General features: G+C 52.6%; 1 protein-coding gene across 1 annotated transcript in view; it reads left to right on the top strand.

The window, feature by feature from the left end:
* PIGR (polymeric immunoglobulin receptor) overlaps window positions 1–8346 on the top strand; it is a 10369-nt gene extending 2023 nt beyond the window's left edge. Inside the window, exons 2-11 of the mRNA XM_017741159.1 lie at window positions 1335–1430; window positions 1663–1992; window positions 2153–2482; window positions 3089–3412; window positions 3779–4093; window positions 5504–5627; window positions 6129–6247; window positions 6594–6719; window positions 6844–6902; window positions 7749–8346. Of these exons, the coding sequence (XP_017596648.1) occupies window positions 1349–1430; window positions 1663–1992; window positions 2153–2482; window positions 3089–3412; window positions 3779–4093; window positions 5504–5627; window positions 6129–6247; window positions 6594–6719; window positions 6844–6902; window positions 7749–7874 (1935 nt within the window). The 5' untranslated portion in view covers window positions 1335–1348 and the 3' untranslated portion in view covers window positions 7875–8346. The remainder of the gene's footprint in view (window positions 1–1334; window positions 1431–1662; window positions 1993–2152; window positions 2483–3088; window positions 3413–3778; window positions 4094–5503; window positions 5628–6128; window positions 6248–6593; window positions 6720–6843; window positions 6903–7748) is intronic.
* Window positions 8347–9740: the final 1394 nt, after the last annotated feature.

The raw sequence follows: 9740 nt of genomic DNA, 5'->3' as shown, positions 1-9740 counted from the left end.
CAGCAGAATTTGGGAACTGAGCTCTGGTGTTCCACACCCAGACAGAGCAGCTGCTGGCTCAGGTTTGCCCAAGTCAGGGCTCAGTCCTGGTCTCTTCCAAATCATCATAAATCTGAAGATAATTCTCCCTAGGGCTGACAGAATCCCAAAAGCACAACAGAAATGTGAGGAAAGTCCTGTAATGGACGAGATTTGGAAGAGCCAGCCTTGCCAGAGAGCATTTGCTGCTGGAAACCTGGAAAATATCAAAATTTAGGCATAAAATAGCACTGGAGAGGAAGGGGATGGTCCCAACCAGGTTGTCCTGGAAATGCCCTTCCCTACCCCACAAAACAACGTGGTCTGTATCCCAAAAACAGTTGAATTTTTTGAAGAAATCAGAATAACAGATTATTTCAACTTTGCCAAAATGGGCAAGGCTGAACTGGGGTCCTGCTTGCACCACAGAGTGAGGGCTGGGGGGCACTGAGGTGACCATCAGCCAGCGGAGCTGCTGTGAGCCCAGAGCAAATATCAAGGCCCTCTTTGTGCCACGTTGTTTACTTTCTCCAGAATTTGTTATGTTTGCCTTGCTGGCTACTTCTGGGATGTGTTTGAAAGAGAATTTTTCATGCTCAGTGAGTTAATTATTAGCCACCTACCAGTGGCCATTGAGCAAGGAGAAATCACAATACAAGGAAGAGGCACAACAGAACACCTTTGATCTTAACAGGGAAATAAAAGCTTTTCTCTTCTGCTGGGAATTACCCTTAATAAAATTGTCACTCGATGCCCTGAAATCAAATTCCTCCGCTTGTTTATAAGGGTTTTCCTTGGCACCTCTCATCAGCTCCTGTGGGTGCCTTCTGTGAACTTGGAATGGGCAGGTGGATCAGGAGCTGTGCTCAGGAAATGCCCAATAAAATCTGATTTTTGGAGGAGCAGAGCTGAGGCAAATCCCTGCAGCTCACTCAGTTCCTCAGCAGCTGGGGAAAGAAAAAAAAATAGAGGTGAAAATATCACCATTTTTCCTCTTTTGTGTGTCCTTGGACAGAGCAGGGAAACAAAGAGCAGCCACCAAATACAGACTTCAGGCAGGAATTCTGTGACAGAGGGAATATTGGAGTGTTGGGATGAGATCCATGGGCAGTCCTGTTGCCATGCAGCATCACTGGCAAGAACAGAGTTACCAACTCCCTCTCTCCTATTCAATTCCTTGATAGGAGCAATTAAAAACCGCATTTCTCCCAACTTCAAGTAGCCACAACCCTCATATCCTCAAAGCACGAAGACTATTAGATGGTTAACATGTTGCAAGCGTGATTATTCACCACATTCTTCCACATCTTTTCCAGGGAATGCAAGAAAAATGACTCTGCTGGCGTTGCTGTTCCTGCTCGCCTTGCTCCCAGCGGGATCTGCAAAGAGCAGACACCTCCCCAAGGCAAGCAGTGAGTGTCACCTGCCCAGGGCACAGGTCTTGGGGTGGCCAGGGACTGGAGTTGACATTGGGAAGGGAGGAGGAGGGTCCGGAGAGCATCTTTATCTCACGGGTGCCCCTCGGTGCCACGGGACCCCGCGGGCACCTGCTGCTGCCCAGCCCTGGGGCCGCCCCGCTGCCCTGGGACACGTGGCCAGCGTGGCTGGTGGGGCACTCACACCCGGCCTGTCCTCCCCTCACAGTCTCCAGCCCCGTGTTCGGCCCGCGGCAGGGCCATGGCGTGCTGGGCGGCTCGGCCACCGTGAAATGCTTCTACCCGGCCACCTCGGTGAACAGACACGACAGGAAGTACTGGTGCAAGGAGTCGGGCTCCAGGTGTGTGACCATGGTGTCCACGAACTACGTCGCTCCGAGCTACCAGGACAGAGTCTCCCTCACTGACCACCCCGAGGCAGAGAACTTCCAGATCAACATCTCGGCGCTGGGGCTGGAGGACTCCGGCTCCTACCAGTGTGGTCTTGGGGTCAATGGCAGAGGGCTCTCCTACAGAGTCACTCTCACTGTTGCTGAAGGTAATCACAGACTCCCTAAAATACCATTTTCTTTCAGTTTTCCCCCGTCTCCCTTTTAAACAAGGCTCCACCGATGGCCTGCCCGGTGTCTGAGAGCTGCAGGTGCTCGGTGCTCTCAGGAAAGTTTCATTTCAGCCCCTGCCTGTGTCTCTGTGCACAGCCCCACCTGTTCCTGAGGCGGCTGAGCTCTTCTACGTGAAGCTCCGCAGCACCTGGACCGTGTCCTGCAGCTTTGGGCCGGAGACTGCCGACATGAAGAGATACCTGTGCAAGAAGGACAAGGAGGGCTGCCGGACCATCGTCAACAGCTATCAGGAAATTGATGATGCCTTCAAAGGCAGAGCTCTGCTGACTTTTGAGGAGCCTCTAGGCTCATTCAGTGTCACGATGACCCAGATGGACTGGGAAGACGCAGGCTTGTACTACTGTGGGACCGGCGAATATGGGAGCGGAGGAAAATCGAAGGAACTGGACGTGTTTATCTACGAGGGTGAGCTGTTCCCAGTGTGTTTTCCCCTTCCTCTTTCCTTCTCTTCAGGAGTATCACCAGCAGTCTCACTTTATTTAGCAAGAACTCAAATTTCTCTTTGCTATTACCCTGTTCTCTCATCTAAATACTTCTTTCTGTTCATTTAACCACCTGTAATGTACTAAACTATTGCTATATAAAGCTGGTATCCAGACTTCGCCTTCCCAGCAGTGGGTAGCTCTGTTCCCCAGCCCAAAACTCTAGGAGACAAATTCCAACCCCCAGTCAGAGGCAAGCAAGCTGTCTCTTCAAGCCCCTACTTCCTTAAATCCCAAACTGACAGATATAGATGCTCCCTCTAGCAAAGGGAAAAAAGCTTTGGAATGTCTGTCCACAAAGCCAACAAACACCCAGAGAACTTGGGGAAAAGCAAGGCCTGGCTGACCCTTTAGTATCAATTCCCACCAGTGCCAGGACAGTCTCCTGCTGGGTGCCCCCCTGAGCTTTGCCTGGCCTTGCTTTACCCACAGCAGCTTTGTTTGATCTGATAATGTTGATTTTCTTGGGAGAGTGCCCCATGGACACAAGTGAGGCGTTTGTAACTGCTCATTTCATTCTCACCAACAGACAAAAACTTCCCTCAGTTAAAGACCACGGTAACCGGGACAAAAGGAAGTTCGGCAACTTTCGAGTGCCTCTATGATCCTCTAAAGAAATCCACCACGAGGATCTGGTGCAAGTGGAGAGTCCAGGGATGTGACAAGATCATCGACAACACTGGGTACGTGAAGTATTCGTACGAGGGAAGAGTGGCCATGTTCGAGAACCCCGGAAACAAAACCGTCACCATCGTCCTGAACCAGCTGGAGGCCAAGGACCAAGGCTTTTACTGGTGCATGTCAAATGAGCTGAAGGAGCAGCAATCATCAACGGAGCTGAAGGTTGTAGACGGTAAGAGCTGTGCACTGGCAGTTCTCTGCCTGCTCAGGAGGTACAAATCCACCTCCTGAGCACCCCAAGTGAGCAATCTGGCATTTTGGGAAGAGACGTGAGCTCCAAGCCTGAACTCACGCCAGCAGCTTTACAACTGAGACAGAAAGGTTCCGTTTTGTGGGAATTTTCACAGAAAATTCTCATTTAAGTGTTTCTTAAGCCTTGCAAGACAAGAACCATAAACACCCTCTTTCGCCTTAATTTAGCAACGCCAGGAGCACTTTCCCTCGGAGCTCCATCCCCAGCAGCACCGTTACCTGCTGGCAGCCACCCCCACCACCGAAACCACTCACAGCAGCCCTGATGTCCCGTTTGCCCTTGCAGGAGAGCCTGGGCTGACTGGCAAGAAGGAAGTGGAGGCACCAGTGGGCTCCCGGCTGGGTTTGACCTGCTCCTACCCCTGCAAGTACTACTCCTACGAGAAGTACTGGTGCAAGTGGAACTACACCGGCTGCCCCGTGCTGCCAGCGCAGGACCAGGGGCTGCCGGGGCCAAGTGCCACCTGTAACACGTCCAACAAGACGGTCGTGCTGAGCTTTGACCCGGTGACGGAGGAAGATGAAGGCTGGTACTGGTGCGGGGTGAAGCGCAACGGGCTCTTCGGGGAAGTCATGGCCGTGCAGCTGCGGGTGGCCGCAGGTGAGCCCCGGGCAGGGCTGCTCCGCTGGCCCGGCTCTGACCGCGCTCCCTTCTGCCCGGGGAGGTCTCTCCATCACCGCTAGGCTGCAGCACCGCAAAACAGAAGCGCTGCCGCCCAGCATCTCCCGGAGGTGCCAGCAGCGCCCTGCTTTGCATCATCTGCCTTCGGTGCTTTCATCCGCTCCGTTTTGACTTCCCAGTCATGAAACTGATGCCTTTTCCTGATCTTAAAATCAAGAGGCATACACGGTTAGAAGGGGAAAAGGGATTTTACCTTGGTATTTATTGTAAGGATCCTTAGGTGCACACGTCCAGGTCATGTGCATCGAGATGCACCCCGCCGAGTCTATCTCTGTGTCTTCCCCCTCCCAACATTGGGTATAACATTATAGATGTTATTAATTAGCAGATCTATCAAAGATTCCCCAATGAGAGGCTCAAGTCAGCCCCCCTCCCCAAGGAACCTTCCCCTGCATGGTTCTATCTTGGTTTACAGAATGTGTTCTGGAGAGGACCTTGGGTTTTTTTGTGGCTCTGGGGCACGCTGACCCCTGGCTATGAAGCTTCTAAAATGTTCAGTCTCTTAGCTTGATAAACAAGTCTAAGAATGTAGGCAAAAAGCACTGAGAATACAGAAGTTGTAAAAAGGTATAACAGGAGTATAAAAGAAAAGGCAAAATATCTTCATGGCATCAAAACATCCAGTCTAAAACTCACTTCTTTCCATGCATGTTTTACTTTTAACCCCCGAATTATTGCTATTCAGTTTGTACCATCATTGAGTTTAGGCAACACCTGGCACCTTTCAGGTGAAGAACTGACCCAGTGCAGGGATCTCGCTCCAGGGAACTTCTTGTCTTAATAAAAACCAGGAAACCAGTAAGGAGCAGGAAAAGCTGACACCAACAGCAAGGGGCTTGGTCTCAGCTTTGGTGGAATATCTTGGAATTGAAATGGTTTTGGGGGAGGAACATTTTTAGAAGCAGAGAAAGGGAACAGCTCTGGGTATCCCATATTTAGCCACCCTAAGTGGGTGATGGCCAAAGTGAAAAGAGAAAGAAACAACCTTATTTCATTGCTTTTGATGGGCAAGGAGCCAGGAGTAAAAGCAAAGCAGGGATGCAAAGTTTGATCTGGACATATTAGAGGCAGAACTTAGAAATTTGAGCCTTTTTACTTAGAAATGCAAGACTTTCAAAAGTTCACAGGCAGAGAGAGCCTGCTTGACATTTTCGCAGTAAATTATTTGGTGTGAGATCGTTTCAGATCTCAAACCCCCATTTTGAAGAGGCTCTCATGGAAAGCCAAAACCCACAGCAGCTCCACGTCCACGAAACACATCCAAATAGTTTTTGTGTCCAATTCTCATGCCGCTGCTCACTGACCACCCTCCTTCCCCGGGGCACACAGGGAACGATGCCAGGCACAGCCCAGAGCTCCTGGATGTTGGCGATTCCAGCCCCGAGTCCGGAGCTGTTCCCCTGGGAGGAGCCTACAGCGATGCCGAGGTGCGAAAAGGAGCTGCCCCAGAAAGGTTGGTTCTCTCCCTCCCCTGCCATTTATCATTTTTGTGGGGTTTGGATGGACCCGTTGTGGTTGCTGTGTTTGTGCACCCTGGCTGTGTTGTTTAGCAACACAAAAATCATCTTATCCACAAAGAACTTTACTCTAAATGTCAGAGAAGATAAAAAATGACAGCAAAGGGCAAGATGACTCACAATTAATCTCTGCTTCAAGCAAATAGTATCAGAAGGAAATTATTAGAAATTCCAGGTACAAAACAGCTATTTGAAAGTACTTTTGTTAATATTAGATAATTTTCCTTCACGTATTTATGACCAAGCTGCTGATGGAGCTGTTTCAGCACAACCTCTAGCCTATATTTTTATTTGGTTTTTATTAATTATATGTGCTAGGATCCAGTTCATTGATTGAAATGCATCATGCTCACTCAGAATTACCATCCTACCCAGATTCAGCCTGCTGGATTTTCACATGTATCATCCTCAGTGAGATCTCCTTCCCTCTGTTCCAGCTCTGATGAAAGCCACGGCTCCAACACTCTTGCCTTAGTGCTGGGCCCTCTTGCTGGGCTGATCCTGATCGTCGTGACAGCTTTTGCCATTGTCAAATACAGGCAGATGAAGAGATCTGGTGAGTCCCTGCCTTTCTGGGCTCCCAAGAAACTGCAGCAGCACTAAGTTAAATCAATACCCACGTGCTGGGCTCAGCTGCTCTCCTGGTGCCACACCAGGATGGGCAGGGGAGGTCCCTGCTTCTCCAATGACCCCATCCAGAGAGCTCCAGCTCCCTGCTCCTCCCACTGAGCCCATCCACAGGGCTCCAACTCCCAGAGCGCCCGGGCTGAGACAGAGCCCAGCCCTCCCTGGGCTTTGCCCATTGTGCCACACGGCATCGCCTGGCACGGAGCGTTTGGGTCTGAACGTGCTCCCACCCAGTCTGAGCGAGACCTGAGGGATTTTCTCCTCCCTCTCACCAGACCTGGTGTCCGTGGGGAGCTACAGGACGAACATCAGCATGTCAGACTTTGAAAGCGTCAGGGACTACAGCGCCAGCAACAGCGCCTGCGTGAAGGACAGCCAGGAGACCCCCATGGGGCAGGACGGTGAGTGGCTGACCCCAGCCCTGCCCCGGGCTCAGCCCTTCCTTGCTGAAATACCCCACAAAAGCCACAGAAACACCTGCCAGCCCCTGCCCCCTCCCCAACACCTCCCTTTCTCTGCCTGCAGAGTTCATCACCACCACGGACACTCTGGAAAGCGCTGCCGACACAAAGAAGGCAAAAAGGGTAAGAGGAGACAGGAGAGAGGCCACGGACCCGGGAGATGTGGCCACAGCCCTGCAGTCTGTGCAACAGGGTGTCTCCTCCCAGGGGCTTTATTTACACCCAGGTGCTCTCCATTTTACCCCGATCCAGCACGTGCTGTGGACCAGCCCCCGTGGGTGGTCTCACCCCTGTCCTGACTCCCTGTTTCAGCAGAGACAATTGCAGCAGTCACTTTGCTTCAAGAAATAAACCAGAGCAGCCCCAGGCAGTGTCAGGAAGGTTGGGATTGTTACCAGAAATGGGAAACATTGGGATAAGCAGATGGCTGGAAACCAGAGCACATCCCACTTTTCAGTGGTACAGGGGGCACAGGGAGGGCTCTGCCATTGCAAGGGGTGCTCCTCAGATCCCTGCCTTCCCCTAATTTTCTCTGCCTCTCCCTGCCCTCTCCGGCCTCTCCTCCCCTCAGGTAAGATCATGGTCCAGTGGCACCACTTGGCAGTGGCTGAAGGTGCCAGAATCAAGCCTGTGTTTTTCAAAGTCCCTACCAACAGGTGAGGTGTGGGTGTTGTAAGTGCCAGGAGCTGAACTGGAGCAATAAAGGAAGTTCGGGGAACCAGTAAAGCCCAGCAGGTGTAGGACAGGGGAGCTGGATGCCAGCACCCAGGGACAGGCTTGCCACGCATTCCCAAACCTAAAAACATTTGGGGTCTTCCCAGGGGTGATGCTCACACCGGCACCAGCGTGAGCCGCTGGATTGTCCCACTCCTCCAGTGTCCCCATGTTATCCTGAGATATCCCCATAATGCTGCCCTGTCCCCTGCTGCCCATCCCCATCCCCTGACTGTGTCCTCCTGTCCTTCCCAGAGCTCCAAGGAGGATGCTGACCTCGCCTACTCCTCCTTCCTCGTCACCTCCGACAGCATCGCCCAGGACAGCTCCAGGGGGGACAGCACTGTCCTGGACGTGTCCCCCAAGCAGGACCAGGTCTGAGGGGGAGGTGGCAGCACCTGGGACCGGCTCTGCCTTGAGGATCACGATGTCAGCCAGCAACACTCTTCATTGCTGCCACAACTTGCTATAGCTTGACCTCTTTTTGCTTAAATTCAGCTTCAAGCGGTGATTTAGGAGGAATCGTTTGATGCCAGAGGGGGCTGGGCTGGAAGTGCAGGACTGAGTGAGGAGGCTGGGCCGGGGAGCAGCAGGAACTCGAGCGGCTCATCCCACCAGCAGCCCCAGTCCCAGCACTGAGGTCTCATGGGCCAGAAGGAGCATTTGGGGAAAAAAAAAAAAAAAAGAAAAAAAAACCATTTTGTTTTAAAGGCAGCTGGAAAACCCTTCAGAACAGCATCTGACGCTTTTGATTCCTCTAAGCTTTTGCGACCTGTGGGCAGCACCTGCAGGCCAGACACGGTCTGGAGTTTTTTGTATGCACGAGCAATAAAGAATCCAGTGGCTTTCAGCAGACTGGGGAACTCGTGGTCTGTGGGGTATCACAGGAGAGCCCACCCAGAGAGGCACAGAAAGGGTGGGAAAAGCTGAATATTCCACAGATAAAGCAGTGTAGGAAGCTGTAATGACCAAGAGGTGACCACGGCGGGCTGGGTTCGCTGGCAGACACTGAGTTTCATTGCAGATAAAACACAAATTATTCCTGAATTGTGGACTTGGAGTGCTGGGATGAGCGGAGCAGCAGCTCCCCCCGCTCAGCGGTTCTCACACCCACATTGCCCCGGTCAGCACCTCCCTGCCAGCCCCCAAAGGGAGCTGAGGGCTCACCTGCCCCGTCCCCAGGGCTGCATCCCTGTGGGAAGGGGTTTGGAATCGGGAAAGGCGTGGAGGGGCCGGGACACGTCCGCACCCGCCCGGAGCTGCTGGAAGGGAGGGAATGTCTGACTCTGGTGCAACAGGAAAGGCGAGAGCCTGGAAAGCGTCCCCGGGGGGGGCAGCAGCGACAGCAGAACGCTCGGGTTTGGAAATTTCTGAGAGGAGAAAACCCCTTTTGCTCTCCCTTTGCAAATCCTCTTCCTCCTCAGCCTGCCCGACGGCGTCCTCTGCTCAGCTCCGCTCCTCCCTCACTGCCCGGGATCAGCTGAACTCCGGGACAGGAGCAGGGGCTGAGCATCCCGCAGCCCTCCTGCACCCCTCAGCCCTGGCAGCTGCCTGCTGCGACCCCCGCTCCTTCCCACTGCTGGCATCGCCAGCTGGCATCCCGTTTCCGAAGGGGAATGGCCCTGGGCTGCTGCCGTGCCCTGCGGTGGGTACAGAAGTGTAAAATCCCTGGTTGAGGTGAAAGCAGGGAGCCTGGCATGGACTGAGGCGTGCAACACACGGGGTGTGATCAATGGATAGGATGAACTGTGATGGTTCCAACATAAGCTGAAGGCGTGGAATAGAACCCTCAAGCTGTGATCCAGAGCCCAAAAAGATCCATGAGGAACTCACCTGGCAGCCCCTGTGTCACCAGGTGTCAACTGATTTCCTGCGGTCAGGAATCACAACTGATTCCTGTGGTCCCTCCCTGCAGTCCCTCACTGCATCCCAGCATCATTCCCGGTGGTTGTTCTTCAACGGAGAGTTGTGGGAAATCCCAGGTGTCTGTCTTTCCTAAAAGAGTGATGGAGCTGAAAAAGCAGCTCTCCTGAGCACTGCCAGAGCATGGGGAGATGAATTCACCTGTTCGTGCCCTGACACCTGGACAAATTAAACCCATGAGAAAGCAGATGAACAGAATCAAAGCCCTGAGAAGCTCCCCTTTGGCATAAGCCAATATTTGAGGGAGGACAGTGAGCAGTAAAAGATCTTTCATCCGAAAATGAACGACCAAATGTCACTCGGCGTGACACACGTGCTGTAGGG

The sequence above is a fragment of the Corvus brachyrhynchos genome, unplaced genomic scaffold, assembly GCF_000691975.1.
Source record: "Corvus brachyrhynchos isolate BGI_N302 unplaced genomic scaffold, ASM69197v1 scaffold338, whole genome shotgun sequence".
In the NCBI taxonomy this organism is placed as follows: domain Eukaryota; kingdom Metazoa; phylum Chordata; class Aves; order Passeriformes; family Corvidae; genus Corvus; species Corvus brachyrhynchos.
Note: the sequence above shows the minus strand (reverse complement) of the source record. Positions and strands in the feature narration are given on the sequence as shown.